The following is a 17,230-nucleotide window of genomic DNA, read 5'->3' as shown; positions in this document are numbered from 1 at the left end:
ATTGAACACCTAGCAGGCATTGTGCTGGAGATGAGGAAGCAGTAACAATTAGACCTGGACTCTGCCCTCTAGGAAATTATAGTCCAGTAAGGGACCTGGCTGGATAGAAAAATATTTCTAACAATGAGAGAAGAAAATAGAAAGTAGTATTTATGCACTTAAAGGAGACTTTTAATGCATTCATATAAAAAAAAGTGAGTTTATTAGCTTGTAAGTAGGGGAAAATAAAAAAATAATTTTAAGACGAGTGAGTTCAATGGGATTTTTCATTAGTGAAGGAGACAGTGTGGGTCAGATGTCCCCCGCTGGAGTCCCTAAAATCACACCAGTTTGTAGGAATTCACTAATGCCCATCTTCTCTTCTTGAAGGCCAATAAACTTCCAGCAGAGCTCACCAAAAATGAACGTATTTTGCGTCTCCTTCGAAGTAAAGAGGGTCACAGAAAAAGCTAACCGAGTTCCGTATGTGATGGAAAGATGGAAACCTTAACCATATTGTGCAAAAAGAAATTGCTTTTTAAAAAGGGTTGGAAATTCTTTTAAGAAAGAAAATGCCCAGAATGGCCACTCTGTTGGTCCCTGATGAAGAAGAGCTGTGCTCTCTGCTCCGAGTCAAGAGCAGAACAGCTCAGGGATCCCTTCTTCAAACCCCTTCCCATGGGCATCTCATACCACCCGGTAACTCAACTCCCGGGAGACCTGGCACATTCATGGATTCTCTAGAAACCGTGCTAACTCAGGTCCCTGGCTTACACTCTAAGATGGACAGGGCTCTCAGTACTAAACAAGAATGCTTTGTTCCTTTAAAACTGAAAGGCTGACCTTCAATGAGTTGATGCACTTTTGCTTTTGTGTTAAATGTAGGTGTACTTAAATACATAGCTCCATCATAGTCTACATATATGTATGTGTATGTACTTCAGTGTAAGATTTTTTCTTCTACCCAAGGCCATAGTCCTGGTTATTCTGAATCAATGATGTGTACCATACATTATTAAAAAGCCATTCACACATTATGTGTGACATTCAAAGGACTGTGGAAGTACAGAAAAGACAAATGACACATTTATTAGTTAATCCTCATCTTATTTCTGACATGTAAAAATAATTTTTACTTAGACTGACCATTGCAGCTATGTTGGGAGATCAGTGGAGTATTTGAAAATTCTGAAAATTACAAACCAAGAGAAATTTAGGCTTCCTCTTTGATCTTTTATTTTGGTTCTACGACCGGGAATCTGTATTTCCCAGGCCATAAGTAAGTAACCTAACATGCTGTGGGATCTTGAGCTCCCAGGCCTGCATTGCTTGATACAATGACCTTGAGGTCCTTGGATAAAATGTGATATCCAAGTACGATATGTTCCTATTACTATTTCAGGAGTATAAATAATAAAAGACTGTTATTAGCATTTAATAAGCGTTCATCTATGCATGTTCTTGGGTTGGTTGATTCTAAGAAAGTAACCTGAGCTTTATTAAATTATTCCTTTGCGCAGGATCAAAACTGATATTCAATGCACTTTATAATCAATGGTGTCTAAACGTCTGGATCAGTGCCTATCTGCACACATAAAAATTAAACTTTCTTTCCATAAACTACCATAATGAACACTCATGGTATTTCTGTTACTTAAACACATCTTTGGTTTTCTTATTCATTTTCTGCTCTGGTTTCTAGTCAATGGTCTTTGTAAAGACATGAAAAGATGGAGAGAAACATAGTCCCAAAAGAATTTTTGTTTCGAGCGGCGCCTGTGGCTCAGTGAGTAGGGCGCCGGCCCCATATGCCGAGGGTGGCGGGTTCAGACCCAGCCCCAGCCAAACTGCAACAAAAAAATAGCCGGGCGTTGGGGCGAGTGCCTGTGGTCCCAGCTGCTCGGGAGGCTGAGGCAAGAGATTCGCGTAAGCCCAAGAGTTAGAGGTTGCTGTGAGCCGTGTGACGCCACGGCACTCTACCCGAGGGCGGTACAGTGAGACTCTGTCTCTACAAAAAAAAAAAGAATTTTTGTTTCATCAACTTGCAGTGGTACTAAAAGCATTATCTTTAAGTCAGCAAATAATAGAATATATTAATAGTTTTTGAAATTAGAAGATACTCTCTTTTTTTTTTTTTGATACAGAGTCTCATTATGTCCCCCTGGGTAAAGTGCTGTGACATCACAGCTCAGAGCAACTTCAAACTCTTGGACTCAAGCAATTCTCTTGCCTCAGCCTCCCTTGTAGCTGAGACGACAGGTGCGTGCCACAACGCCTGGCTATTTTGTTTGTTTGTTTGTTTTAGCGGACTCTGACCGAGTTTGAACCCACCAGCCCCAGTGCATGTGGCCAACGCCCTAACCGCTGAGCTATGGGCACCAAGCCTGAAGATATACTCTTAAAATTTATAATGAATGCAGCAAAAATCAGCTTATTTCAATCGGTCAAACAAAGCCAGTGATAAGCAACCCTCTGCCCCCAGTGATGCCTGACTACCTATGCAAAAAGCCTACTATCTAATTTCAGGATGACATATTAGAAAAGTCTATGTTCCTGAAACATGGAGATATAAACATTTTGGTGGCTAAAAAGCAATGCCAATTTCCTTAATGCCCTTCTTTTATTCGGCAAAGTTGTATACACATTTTCCCCACAGGAATTTCAAAAAGCTGTACTCATTTTGAAGAAGAAAATAATATCACCTTAAATGCTTTCTATTTTTCTCCTTATGCCAAAAATAGTTGCTTATCACTGATATAAAACAAAATGTTAATATGGGTACTGATAACAAAGTTCCAAAAGACAGAATGGGATGAATCACAAACAATGCTTTTCACTTAAACTTGCCATTGGCCGATTACTTAAATTGTTTTAAATGTATAATATTCTGGCTCAGCGCCCACAGTTAAATGGTTAGGGCGCTGGCCACATACACTGAGGCAGGCAGGTTCGAACCCAGCTGGGGCCTGCTAAACAACAACTGCAACAAAAATATAGCCAGGTGTTGTGGCAGGCATCTGTAGCCTCAGCTACTTGGGAGGCTGAGACAAGAGAATCGCTTGAGCCTAAGAGTTTGAGGTTGCTGTGAACTGTGACACCATGGCACTCTACAAAGGGTGACAAAGTCAGACTCTGTCTCAAAAAATAAATAATATTAATAATAAATAGATAATATTATTGAGTGACATTACAGTGCTGAAAATGAACCCAGTAGCTTTAACAACATGTAGGCCTCTTACTGCAGTGAAGAGGTAGGCGTGTTAGCAGGATCACATTAGATTTACATGAGAGTACCGTATTATCCATACCAAAGACTATACAAAAAGGTGTTTTATTTTAAAAATTGTATTTTAGTTTGTGCACATGTACATGATTCTTAGGTTATCTAATTCACAAGTCAGTTAGCTCTGCATCCTAACATGTAAAACTACTGATTCCTATGTAAATTGTCTGCTTAATTGAACTATAAGCTTTTTGAATACATTTGTTTCATGACACATCTCATATTCTCATTCAAAATAAAGTCAATGTGCTACTCAATTTGTCTTTGCTGCTTTTTTCTGTTTGTTTTTAATTAGAAGTTAATGCTTGTGTGATTTTTAATAATCAAAACTGATTTTCATATTATTTTATACTATTTTCAATAATAATGTAAAGTACCAAGCACTTTACACAGATAATCTCACACAGTTTCTATGCATTTTTTTCCCAACAACAACCTTATGAACTAGGCGCCATTACTATCCCCATATGATAACCAAGAAAACTAGCTTTGAGAGATCTCCCTGTAGCAGTGGTTTGGTGCTGTCCTCCACCTGGGAGGGGAGGCAGAGGGAGATAGAGGTTCCTAAATGGAGTCACAGTTGTAGCATCAGAGGTACAGTGAAAGTTGAAGATCTGGGACATATTTTTTAAATATTTACAGATAGAACAAATGATAATTGGTGGTTCATTGAATATAGAAGGTGAAGGAAGAAAAAGGAGAGCTAGGAATTATACTAAAATGTATCAGGGTCCCCCAAACCATCCCCAAGCTTGGTAATTTGCTAGTAAGACTCAAAGGACTCATCACGTACATAGCTATATTCTTGGTTAAGGATATAGCAAAAAAGATAACACAGCAAAATCATCCAAGGGAAAAAGGATATGGAGCAAAGAGACAGAGCAGCAAATGCGAGCTTCTGCGAGACCTCTCCCAGGGGGTTTGCACAGGACAAGTTTGATTCCTCCAGCAATCAAGTTGTGGCAACTTGTCTACTGAGGAAATTCACTGTTAGACCCAGTGCTCGGGATTTTCCTTGGGAGCTGATCAGATAAAGCACCATCTGCCTAGCTTTTACCAAAATTCCAGACTTCCAGAAGGAAAACAGGCATTCAACATAAAGCACATTGTTTGTGTAAATAGTTTATACAGAGTGAACCTTTTTTTTTTTTTTTTTGAGACAGAGTTTCACTCTGTCGCCCAGGCTAGAGTGCTGTGGTGATACAGCCAGGGTGGACCATTCTTATCACTTAAGGAGAGTTTTGTATCAGTGCAGGGGACTGTATCCTAACCAAGTCTCCAGAAGCTGGCCAGGAGCTGACCTTGCAAGCAGGCCTTTCTAAGGACAGGAAGGCTCAAGCCCACAACGTTAACTCTTCACTGCACACAAGGATGGACATTTACATGAGGGATGGTGTAAACACCTGTGTTAGGATATAGGGAAGAACAGTGTATTTGGGGTAGGCACATAGAGAGTTTGACATGTCAGTTTGAGGATCTGTGAAGTAGATTCTAGAAGGCAGTTGGAGATAGCATTGTAATATTTAGGCCAAGGCCACTGTTAATGGTTTGGGCATCATCTGTGTAGAAGTGATGGTGAAAGTTATAGGATGAATCAGGTCCCCAGGGAGAGTCTAGTGAGAGGAAAAGAAATGATAAACTGAGAATAAATTTTCAAGGAAGAAGGGAAGTCAGCAAAGGAGATAAAACAAAATGGACAGGGCAGGAAGTGAAACACACATCAAGGAAGGAAAAAGCCTGGAGGTGAGGACGGCAGATAACAAACCACAGGAAGAAGTGTGGCCCAGTAACCCAAAGGCTGAGAAGGTCCAGGCTGCTTTTGCTCCACAACTTTGCCTCTGATGAGCTGCTTGAGTCTTTAAAGAACTTGGGAGGAGGAACCAAAAACCTAATTAACAGGTACAATGAACACTACCTGGGGGGTGGGCACACTTACAACCCTGACTCAAGCGTAATGGAGGAATTCATATAAACAAAAACATTTGTACCCCCGTGATACTTTGAAATAATAACACTACAAAATAATAACAATAAAAGATACTACTTAAGGATTTCTGGTTCCGACCAAGATGGTATAAAATAATCTACCTACCTGTCCAGGCATGGTGGCTCACACCTGTAATTCTAGCACTTCGGGAGGCTGAGGCAGGTGTATTGCTTGAGTTTAGGAGTTCCAAACCAGCCTGAGCAAGAGTGAGACCCCATCTCTACTAAAAATAGAAAAATTGACTCAGTGCCTGTAGCTCAGTGGTTAGGGCACCAGCTATATACACCAAGGCTGGCGGGTTTGAACCTGGCCCAGGCCTGCTAAACAACAATGACAACTGCAACAGAAAAAATAGCTGGGTGTTGTGGCAGGCATCTGTAGTCCCAGCTACTTGGGAGGCTGAGACGGGAGTTGATCCCAGGAGTTTGAGGTTGCTGTGAGCTAGGCTGATGCTACAGCACTCTAGCGTGAGTAACAGAGTGAGAATCTGTTTCAAAAATAAAAAACTAAAAAAATCCACTCACCTGAGACAAGAAAAAAAACAGACAAAACATGTGAAAGGACATTTTTCAAGACACTGAACATCGGACAATGAAGGAGAGTGATCTCGAACAGGAATAAATAAAGCCTTTCTATTGCCATAACTTACTGGCTCAAAACAGTCCCCAGCCTCTGTTTCAGGGAAGGATAACTCAGAGGGAGTCACTAAGCTTTTGGCTTGAGGAAACAGCTTGACTTTTCAGGGAATGGAAGGTGATAAGAGTTCACTGGAATACAAAACACAGAGAAGAGAATTGCATGGACATCTGCAAAAGTTCTTTCTTGAGGGCGGTGCCTGTGGCTCAAAGGAGTAGGGCGCTGGCCCCATGCTGGAGGTGACGGGTTCAAACCTAGCCCCAGCCAAAAAAAAAAAAACCTGCAAAAAAACCCAAAACAAAACAAAAAAAGTTATTTCTTGAGTATTTGGCAGAATATTGTCCAGCACACATAGGTGTAATAAGTACCCAATACATGGAAATAAAGCCCTAAATATATCATAGAGAACAGTTCCCAGTGCACCTATGAGAGTAGCAATATTATCTGTTCCCAGAAAGCCTCTTGATTTGCTGGGTGTCAGGTATTGCATTCAGAAGAGTTTTGCGGGTGGCGCCTGTGGCTCAGTGAGTAGGGCGCCGGCCCCATATGCTGAGGGTGGCGAGTTCAAATCCGGCCCCTGACAAACTGCAACCAAAAAAAAATAGCCAGGTGTTGTGGTGGGCACCTGTAGCCCCTGCTTGGGAAGCTGAGGCAAGAGAATCGCCTAAGCCCAAGAGCTAGAGCTTGCTGTGAGCCACAGCCACAGTACTCTACCAAGGGTGACAAAGTGAGACTCTGCCTCTAAAAAAAAGAAGAAAGAAAGAAAGAAAGAGAGAGAGAGAGAGAAAGAGAGAGAGAGAGAAAGAGAGAAAGAGAGAAAGAGAGAAAGAAAGAAATGTGCTTGTGGGGCTGGGCTCCGTGGCCCCTGCCTATAATCCAGTCCTAGTATTACTCTGGGAGGCCAAGGTGGGAGGATCCCTGGAGCTCAGGAGTTTGAGATAAGCCTGAGCAGGAAAGAGATCCTGTCTCCACTAATATAGAAAAATTAGCCAGGTGTTGGGTGGCGCCTGTGACTCAGTCGGTAAGGCGCCGGCCCCATATACCGAGGGTGGTGGGTTCAAACCCGGCCCCGGCTGAACTGCAACCAAAAAATAGCTGGGCGTTGTGGCAGGCACCTGTAGTCCCAGCTACTCGGGAGGCTGAGGCAAAAGAATCGCTTAAGCCCAGGAGTTGGAGGTTGCTGTGAGCTGTGTGAGGCCACGGCACTCTACCGAGGGCCATAAAGTGAGACTCTGTCTCTACAAAAAAAAAAAAAGAAGAAGAAATGCTACAAGTAATGTAGATGAGCCATAGATGTCAGTTTGAGTGAAAAAAAACAGACACAAGAGTATGATTCCATTTTTAGAAAGGTCAAAAACAGGCAAAAGCAGTTTGTGGTGATAGACTAGTGTTACCTTTTGGTTAAAGGGATGTTGATATTGTCTGGGAAAGGGCATGAAGGAACTGGAATGCTACAGTGTTCTATGTCCTTCCTTGGGAGTTGGCTACACGGCTGCTATGATAGCCAGCCTCCAAGGTGCCCCCACCCCCAGCATTCTTGTCCTTGTGTAGTTACCACCCACCCTGTATCAGGACTGGGCTGTGTGACCAGTAGAATATGGTGTGTGACCAGCAGAAGTGACAGCATGTCACTCTTTTTCTTTTTTAGAGAGAGGGTCTCACTCCATCACCCAGGCTAGAGTGCAGTGGCAGGATCATAGCTAGCTTTGACTTTGAACTTCTGGGTTCAAGTGATCCTCCTGCCTCAGCCTCCCAGAGGTAGCTGGAACTACAGGCATGCACAACCATGCCTAGCTAATTTTTTTTTTTTAATTTTTTGTAGAGATAGGGTTTTACTATGTCGCCCGGGCTTGTCTTGAACTCCTGGCCTCAAGCAGTACTCTCACCTTGGCCTCCCAAAGTGCTGGGATTACAGATGTGAGCCACCTCCCCCAGCCAGAATGTCACTTTTGAGCCTAAATCAGAAAAGATACTATGAATCTACCTTGCTCTCATTCCCTTTTGGATGATTCTGGATGAAGTCAGCTATCAGATCTTAAGGACACTTAGAAGCCTGTGGAGAAACTAAAGCCTCCTTCCCACCACATCCTGGAAGGTGATCCTCCAGCCATACTTAAGCCTTCAGATGACGGTGGCCAACATCTTGACCATAAATTCCTGAGCCAGAAACACCCAAAACCACCCTGGAAGAAACCGGGATATAATAAATTTTTGTTCTTTAAATAGTCTAAGTTTTGACGTAATTTCTATGCACTGACAGATAACTATTACACATATAAGGGTATATAATATGTAGAAACTCATCAAGCTGAAAATGTAAGTGTTGTATACTTTATGTAGTAAGTATTATATATGTATCTTACTTAAAAGTAAAAAAGAAAAAAGTCTACTACCAAAAAGAGGTCTTCAAAAATGAACAATCTGAAACTTCACATGGGTTTTGTAGAAGTAGGTGGGTCACTATATTTCACTTCCAAGAAATAGTCGACAGTGTCCTTTCTGATTCACCCATATGAGTTTCAACTTGCTCAGCTTATCGGTGTTGCTGGAGGGCTTCATTTGTTTCCATTCATGTAGATTTTATATTGCTTGACTTTTGTCTACCTCAAAGCTTTTTTTTTTTTGAGACAGAGTCTCACCTTGTCACCCTTGGTAGAGTGCCATGGCATCACACAGCTCACAGCAACCTCCAGCTCTTGGGCTTAGGCGATTCTCTTGCCTCAGTCTCCTGGGCAGCTGGGACCACAGGTGCCCGCCACAACACCCGGCTATTTTTTGCAGTTGTTGCAGTTTGGCCAGGGTTGAGTTTGAACCCGCCACCCTTGGTACATTGAGCCAGCGCCCTACTCACTGAGCCACAGGGGCCGCCCTATCTCAAAGCTTTTGTAATGACCACACATTAACTCAAAGTCTCATATATTTCACCTAATCCTTGTTCCATTGGACAGCCTCCACCACATTATTTTAGAGCCAGCTCTACTATTGGTCCTGGAGTTTTTTGGGTGCAGACTACTGAAAGGACAGCTTTGCTGCTTAACTATCTAATGGAGAAAAACAAACTATCAAACAGACAGTGACAGGAATAAATTCACAGCACACAATTAACGCTTTGAAGAGAAAACTCACAGAACAACTGCCCTTTTTTTTTTTTAATCAAACACCTGGGACTCAATTCATTGTCTTTAACTTGTTATCTCTATGAGTTTCTTTCACAGTGTTGAAGAGCCCTAAGGACACAGCGGAGGTGCAAGTTCTCTGTAGCAGTTCTTGCCAGGCCACATTTCAAAGCCTATGAAAAGCTGGCCTCATGGGCAGCTCCTGTGGCTCAAAGGAGTAGGGCACCAGCCCCATATGCCGGAGGTGGCAGGTTCAATCCCAGCCCTGGCCAAAAACTGCAAAAAAAAAAACATAAAAAGCAGACACAGCAAATTCACAGCTGTGAATTTTACTATAAGTTGGCAGCAATCACTTATTTCTTTCTTTACCCACTAATATAAAAGACTCTAATCCCCCTTGCTGCTGAGTCTTCTTTCTTTCATGTTGTGCCCTTCTCACTTTTAGGAGGTAAATTTTCTTTCTTTAAAACTGTTCTCAGGCAGCGCCTGTGGCTCAGTCGGTAAGGCGCTGGCCCCATATACCGAGGGCGGCGGGTTCAAACCCGGCCCTGGCTGAACTGCAACCAAAAAATAGCCGGGCATTGTGGTGGGTGCCTGTAGTCCTAGCTACTTGGGAGGCTGAGGCAAGAGAATCACTTAAGCCCAGGAGTTGGAGGTTGCTGTGAGCTGTGTGATGCCACGGCACTCTACTGAGGGCCATAAAGTGAGACTCTGTCTCTACAAAAAAAAAAAAAAAAAAAAAAACCTGTTCTCATTTTTGCGTGAGAAATCTTCCTCTGCCCACATACAAATTCCCACCCTAACAACTACCAGCAAAGTTTACAATGTCAATGAATACTCAGGAAGTTCTATGGCATTAGCAGCAAAAAATAGAGCCAACTTCTCCATTAGGCTTAGTAGGGCCCACAATATCTTAAGGTCTCATGATAATGTTTTTTTGTTTGTTTGTTTTTTGTTTTGAGACAGAGTCTCACTATGTCACCCTGGGTAGAGTGCCATGGCGTCACAGCTCACAGCAACCTCAGACTTTTGGGCTCAAGCAATTCTCTTGCCTCAGCCTCCCACGTAGCTGAAACTATAGGCACCCACCACAACACCCGGCTATTTTTTTGTTGCAGTTGTCATTGTTGTTTAGCTGGCCAGGGAGGTTCAAATCCGCCAGCCTGGGTTATGTGGCTGGAGCCGTAACCACTGTGTTACGGGTACTGAGCCAATGAAAATGTTTTAATTTCTTTTAAAATCAGGAGAGAAGGAATGTTATAAAAATGAATATATAATTTGAATCCAGCCCAAAATTATATTTGTCTTTATGCCAATACAGTTGTAGATTATAATTTTAAATGGGTTTCCCTGGATGAGGAAGAAGCCCCCCAAAGCAAAGGCATCTAGGGCCCCTGAAAGTCAAATGCAACCCTAAACAAAATGGAGGGTGCTAGGGGACTGACTTGTGTCCCCCCAGATTTCATGTGTGACTAACCCTCAGTGTGGCTGTATTTGAAGATAAGGCTTTTAGGAGATAAATAAGGTTAAATAATGTCAATAGGATTGATGGAAAAAGGAGAGAGAAAGAAATCTCTCTTCCCTAAGAGCACACACTAAGAAAAAGCCACATGAGGACACAGGGAGAAGCTGTAGCCTGAAAGCCAAGAAGAAAGCCTTCACCAGCCACCAAATATGTTCCTGATGTTGATCTTGGACTCCTCAGCCTCTAGAACTTTAAGAAATAAATTCCCGTGTTTTAAACCATGCAGTGTATGGTATTTTGTTATAGCACACAAGACAAAAAAGTGAGGAAGAAAATAAGCGAAGTGAAGACATGCTGGGTCTATGAGCAAGGCCCTCTGATATCACTAGATGAAACTGGTTACATCCTATCACCGCAAAGACTCAGCTCTGTCTGCACGTCCTATTATTGAATTTTAGGTTTCAAGTTAGGAACTAGACAAGCTTGCAATCTGTGCCATAGTTAGGTATTCTTTTTATTTTCTTCTTCCATTCGATTCACTTCCCATTTGCAGTTTGCAAATCAACAGGAGACCAAAAATCTTCTTGATTTAAAAAAAAATATCAGGGCGGCTCCTGTGGCTCAGTGAGTAGGGCACCGGCCCCATATGCCGAGGGTGGCGGGTTCAAACCCAGCCCCGGCCAAACTGCAACAAAAAAATAGCCGGGCGTTGTGGCAGGCACCTGTAGTCCCAGCTGCTCGGGAGGCTGAGGCAAGAGAATTGCGTAAGCCCAAGAGTTAGAGGTTGCTGTGCGCCGTGTGACGCCACGGCACTCTACCCGAGGGCGGTACAGTGAGACTCTGTCTCTACAAAAAAAAAGAAAAAAAAATCAGTTATTTTGTTGTAATGAAATTTAATATGAATGTAGTGCTCAAAAGGAAAAAAAATCATATCTCTAGGCTAGAAAATGAAATATAGTCGAGGCTTAGCCAATGATGTAACCCAGAAGAGTGAGGGTGAACGAGTATATTTCATACGGCTCACACCTGCACATCTAACACTCTGGGAGGCCAAGGCAGGAGGATCACTTGATGTCAGGAGTTCAAGACCAGCCTGAACAAGAGTGAGAACCCATCTCTACAAAAAAATGTATAAAAATTATCTTGGCATGGTGGCATGCGCCTGCAGTCCCAGCTACTCAGGAGGCTGAGGCAGGAGGATAGCTAAGAGATCAAGTGAGAGGAGAACAAAAGAGATGCTGTTGGATTTGGCAACACAAAAATCAATGGTGACCTTAGGAAGAGCAGATATCCAGCCTAGGCTTTAAGGAGAGGAGGGAAGCTGGATTCTTATATCACTACTTAATAGAAAAATAATTCCAGATGGATCATCCTTGTCATGAAAGTATTAACATTTTAGAGGAAAATATGAAATAATTTTTATAACCCTGAAAAATAAAACTAATAAATTAGTAAAAGTATGTACAATACATATGCTAGATCGACAGGTTAATTTTCATAATAGTTTTTACAAAGCATTATGAAAAAAATCTGTATTATAAAAATGAAGACCTCAGAGAAAAAAAATCACAACTGTTTGAAGAGATTCTTAATCTCACACATAAATGAAGAAATACAAATAAAGCATTCCACTAAGTTTGAAACTAAAATACAAAATAACATCACAGATACTCTTTTTCACCAATCCAAATGACAAAGAAGAATATTGGCAAAGGGATGGAAATGAGGCACTGCTATATGATGGTGACCAAAGTGCAAACTGCAATCTCTCTGCAGGACAATTTGACAATAATCAAAACTTAAAGCACATTTGCTTTGATCCAACAATATAAAAATTTTCCAACACTTCTGTTTGCATATGATTGCATCTATTTACGTAAGAGACAGGGTCTCACTCTGTCACCCAGGCTGGAGTACAGTCCCACAATCATAGCTCCTCAGATCAAGTGATCCTTCCACCTTAGTCCCTTGAGACTAAGGCAAGAGCCATCACACTCAGTTAGTTGTTTTATTTTTTGTTAAGATATGGTCTAGGCTGGTATTGATCTCCTGGCCTCAAGCGATCCTCCTCCTACCTTGGTTTCCCAAAGTATGATTGCCAAGATTTAGATATAAGGACGTTCACTGCATCATTATTTCTAATAATGTGACAAACTAAATTTCCAATAGGAGATTGATTAAATAAAATATGCAATGGATCGAAAATTATCAACGAGTATTTCTAGCCTTCCCCTTTCCTTGGTTAGCTAAAGAGAATTTTGTCTTGGGTCAGCTTTCCCCTATCCCTCCATAAGGGAAATGTTCAATAGCTTTTAGAATTTTATAATGGCATCATTAGGAAAGCAGAGGGCAAAGAAAAATGCAAGGCTTTGTGGAAATCCAGGCAAGTTCAGGAATGTGAGGCAATATAAAGAAAAGGAAAGGGAGCGGCACCTGTGGCTCAGCCGGTAAGGCACCGGCCCCATATACCGAGGGTGGCGGGTTCAAGCCCGGCCCCGGCCAAACTGCAACCAAAAAATAGCCGGGCGTTGTGGCGGGCGCCTGTGGTTCCAGCTGCTTGGGAGGCTGAGGCAAGAGAATTGCTTAAGCCCAGGAGTTGGAGGTTGCTGTGAGCTGTGTGATGCCACGGCACTCTACCCAGGGCCAGAACCTCTGTCTCTACAAAAAAAAAAAAAAAAAAAAGAAAAGGAAAGGTAAAGTTATAAGGTATTACTAGGATCACAAAACCCTTCATACGTATCAGAAATACAAGTAAAGACAGTGAGTTCATTTGAAACACCTGTGAATTGGTGAGTTCATTGATTTTGATACTACTGTGAGTCCAGCTTCCAAAGTATCACAATACACAATAAAATTCTTTACAGTTATTATCAAGTAATGAAATATAAAAGCATTTGGTAAAAGTAAAAAAGCAGAATAAAACTATATACAGTATATTTCCTCTTGTTTAAAAAGTCCATATATTCACATACATGTATCTTTTCAACCATATGGAAATTTTCTGGAGGATCTTTCTGCACATTCATAAAGCTGCATGTCTAATAATTTCACTTGGCCTCTTGTTTTCTACTTAATTATTCTGAGGTCAACATTGAATAGTGCTTATGAAGATAATGGTACTGAATATTCTTTCAACAAACAAAAAAAGTCTCTCTTAGGATCTCAACTGTTGGGGCTCAGAAAAGCAACACCCCTAAGTACGGGGCTTTAGCATGCTGAGTACTTTGAGCTAAAGGAGTTTGGAAGGCCTCAGAACCCACTTTCAGGGGAAATTCTCTCTCTGATCTTCTCCTGCCCTCCTGTCTCTGGTGCCTTTTTCTTCCTGAGCAAAACACAGAAGCAAGAATTCCTCTTCCCCAAGGCAGGTGATAGAAACTAGAACCCATTTCCTCCAAAGCACGCCATAAAACCTAGACCTATTACCAACACCTTCCCTTGTTGTTTTGTGTGTAGGAGCTGGCCATACAGAAATTCTCTGACCTGTTTTGTCTGATAGTAGGTCATAAGACCCTCACTCCAGAGGGGTCCTACCCAATACCTAGGTGAAAGGAGAGGCCTAGAAGAATCTGAACAGATGGCCTTGATGGGTTTCCTCCACCCAGTCTAATCCCATTAGATCATCCACTCACATTTCTATTTCACTGTCCAGTCTTCATTGAATCTCAGCATAAAAATGGACAGTTTTCCCTGGGTCTTTAGGTCATTTCTGAAGGTTCTTGAATCACACAAAACTTTGATTAAATTAATTAGTTATGCCTTTCTCTTGTCAACTTGCCTTTTGGTATAGGAGTGTCCACAGTGACCCTTATGATGGGTAAGGAAAGGTAACGGAATCATGTTAAAACAATTTTCATAGAAGGAAAAAAGCACACCACAATGAGACAGATTATCCATTGTGGTGAAATAGTAAGTGATTTTTAAATTCTTGTCTTTCAACTTTCATGTACTGTCAATGTTTCTACCATGAGTAGAATTACTTTGTTGTTGTTGTTTTTTTGTAGAGACAGAGTCTCACTGTACCGCCCTCGGTTGACTGCCGTGGCGTCACACGGCTCACAGCAACCTCTAACTCTTGGACTTACGCGATTCTCTTGCCTCAGCCTCCCGAGTAGCTGGGACTACAGGCGCCCGCCACAACGCCCGGCTATTTTTTTGTTGCAGTTTGGCCGGGGCTGAGTTTGAACCCGCCACCCTCGGCATATGGGGCCAGACCCCTACTCACTGAGCCACAGGCACCGCCCTAGAATTACTTTATTTTGTAAATATTTCCTTGGCTTTTAGGCATCAGTGAAGCTGTGTGAGAGACTGAGAACCAGAATAAAAAATGTAGCTAAAAGATCTTTTGATTTTATTTTGGCAGATGGTGGACATTATTATGGGAGACATCCAAATTTCTGTCCATCCCAGAAAGGTCTCATATAGTGTTTGAAATTGCTTTCACTCAAGTTAGTTCTTTACTAAAGGTGGAAGTCCCTCAACCCTAAAATTAGGACTTCACTAAAATTGGAAGGGTAACTAACCTAGCAGGATCCATTCCAAGGAACATCCTTATAGCAGTGGTTCTTGAACTTGAGTGTGCAGGGGAAACACCTGGAGGTCCGTTTAAACTACACATGGCTGGACCCACCCCCAGAGCTTCTGATTCAGGAGGTGTAGGGTGGAGCGGGAATTTGCAATTCTGTCAAGTGTGTCTGGTGCTGGAGATGTGTCTGTGCTGGACCACAGACTTCCTATGTTACCATCAACGAAGCCACTAGGAACTGAAGTCTAGGGAATAGGACAGCACACAGACGAGGACCAGGAGGCGTTCATGGACGATCTAGGACTGAAGGTTCAAAAGAAATTCCTATAGTTTCACCGCCAGGCAGGCAGGTGGACTTCTCAGGGCTGAGGAGGTGAGGAGGTGAGGAGGTAAGACAGTAACTGAAACGGCTCTTTGTAGGGAAGGCTTGAGGTCATCACATCATGGGCCCACCTGGGGCTGGGTTTGGTCATCGCTACCAGACACATATTTAGCCTTTTCATTGTAAATTTGCTTCCACTGTTGGGGAAAAGATCCTTACATCCATTTTCTTAACTTCAAAATGGAAATGACTGATGCTTTTGAGTGGTCTAAATAATTGAAATTTAAGGGCTCGGTGCCTGTGGCTCAAGCGGCTAAGGCGCCAGCCACATACACCAGAGCTGGCGGGTTCGAATCTAGCCCAGGCCCACCAAACAATGACGGGTGCAAACAAAAATAGCCGGGCGTTGTAGCAGGCGCCTGTAGTCCCAGCTACTTGGGAGGCGGAGGCAGGAGAATCGCTGAAGCACAGGAGTTGGAGGTTGCTGTGAGCTGTGATGCTACAGCACTCTACCCAGGGCAACAGCTTGAGGCTCTGTCCCAAACAAAATAAATAAAATTGAAATTTAAGGGAAAATGTTATCAAATACATAATACAATAAAAATAAGTTAAAAGTGCAAATGCATGGCTCAAAAATGATGTCTCTCCTTTATCTTTATATTACTTCACTCCACTCAGAACTCACCTGAAGTTCTGATCCTCATCTAAAGATCAAACTTGGGAGCTTTCTCCTGCTCACAGGTTCACTGAGGCAGGCGCGGCCCGGCCAGCAGGTGGTGCTGCTCCAGCGCCTTTCCCAACCCCGCGGAGCAGGCGCTAAACAAAAGCACAGAGGCGGAAAGACCCCGGCTCATCTCTGCGCTCCGCACCCCGCGCCCCCGGGTCGCCACAATGTCAGGCCACTGCGCGTCACCAGAAAGTACTTTGCCAGAAAGGGCCTCGGCACGGATTCCTTTCGGGTGACTGGGCTTGGAAGGAGAAATTGCTCAGTATTTATTGGGGCTAAAATAAACACATACATACTCCGTTCAGGACTAAGGTCATAACCAGAACAGTCCCATTTGCTAAAACCTTTTCGCCCACCCTCTCCAACCCAGGAGACAAAAAAGGGGGAAAAGCAAGTTAAAGCAACAAAGCTATAACTTGTACAACTGCAGAAATATCCTTCCAGGCTAGGGTGGGTCCCAAGACTTCAGCAGCTCAGGTCCCGGAGACCCCCAACCCAACGCTGCGCTCCCAGAGCCCGACTAGCGGAGGAGAACAATGCCCGGGGCCAGCCCCGCCCCCGATATGGTTAGGCCCCACCCCAGAACGGGCCCCCGGCGTCTCTGCACTGGCACCGCCCAGAAAGGGAGGGGCTGGCGACGCGGTCTTCCTTCCTGACCTGCGCGCGCAGTGCCTGCTCCCCGCCCAGCGTCTGGCGCGGCGTCCTGAAACAGCCTGGAGAAGTGAAGCAGCCGCCGGGAAGCGGGACGCGCCAGTCCGCTGCCGACACCCTGGCAACATGAGTGCGCTCGGGCCGGCCCTCCGCATCCTGCTGCTGGTGCTGCTGCTCTGTCCGGCTCAGGTGAGCGGCCGCCGGCTACTCGGACGGTCTGTGGGGCCGAGAGCCGGGGAGGGTGCCAGGCGAGCAGCGGCTCTGGCAGCCCTGACCCGAGGGGCGCGGGGCCGGCCGGTCCTGGGGAAGTTGGTCTAGCTCTGGAGCCCCCGGAGGTTCCCTCGTCTCTCCTGTTTCTGTCTCCGGCCACGAGGTCTTCTCTGGGGTCTGGAAGAGGGTGGCAACCGGGCGCTGCCTGTTTGGCCTGTTCTGCGCTCATTTCAGAAGTAGTCACCTAATTTCTCTCGATTTTAGGATGTGGGATCAGAAGGAAGGGGAAAAGTGGGTAGAGAGGGATAGGGGTATGCTTAAGATCCTTTTAA

At 43.6% G+C, this 17,230-nt stretch overlaps 2 protein-coding genes across 7 annotated transcripts in view; both read left to right on the top strand.

The window, feature by feature from the left end:
• The window catches only part of ANKRD29 (ankyrin repeat domain 29), a 63,306-nt gene extending 59,799 nt beyond the window's left edge, over positions 1–3,507 (top strand). For all 3 annotated transcript variants that reach the window (XM_053571683.1, XM_053571684.1, XM_053571685.1), the window contains one exon: positions 370–3,507. In XM_053571683.1, coding sequence (XP_053427658.1) covers positions 370–453 — 84 coding nt within the window. In that variant the 3' untranslated portion in view covers positions 454–3,507. The remainder of the gene's footprint in view (positions 1–369) is intronic.
• Positions 3,508–16,718: 13,211 nt separating this feature from the next.
• NPC1 (NPC intracellular cholesterol transporter 1) overlaps positions 16,719–17,230 on the top strand; it is a 52,413-nt gene continuing 51,901 nt past the window's right edge. For 3 of the 4 annotated variants that reach the window (XM_053571676.1, XM_053571677.1, XM_053571674.1), the window contains exon 1: positions 16,719–16,877. In XM_053571676.1, coding sequence (XP_053427651.1) covers positions 16,815–16,877 — 63 coding nt within the window. In that variant the 5' untranslated portion in view covers positions 16,719–16,814. The remainder of the gene's footprint in view (positions 16,878–17,230) is intronic. The other variant, XM_053571678.1, reaches the window with a different exon arrangement.

The sequence above is a fragment of the Nycticebus coucang genome, chromosome 19 (assembly GCF_027406575.1).
Source record: "Nycticebus coucang isolate mNycCou1 chromosome 19, mNycCou1.pri, whole genome shotgun sequence".
In the NCBI taxonomy this organism is placed as follows: Eukaryota; Metazoa; Chordata; class Mammalia; order Primates; family Lorisidae; genus Nycticebus; species Nycticebus coucang.
This window is presented reverse-complemented; position numbering and strand designations above follow the sequence as displayed.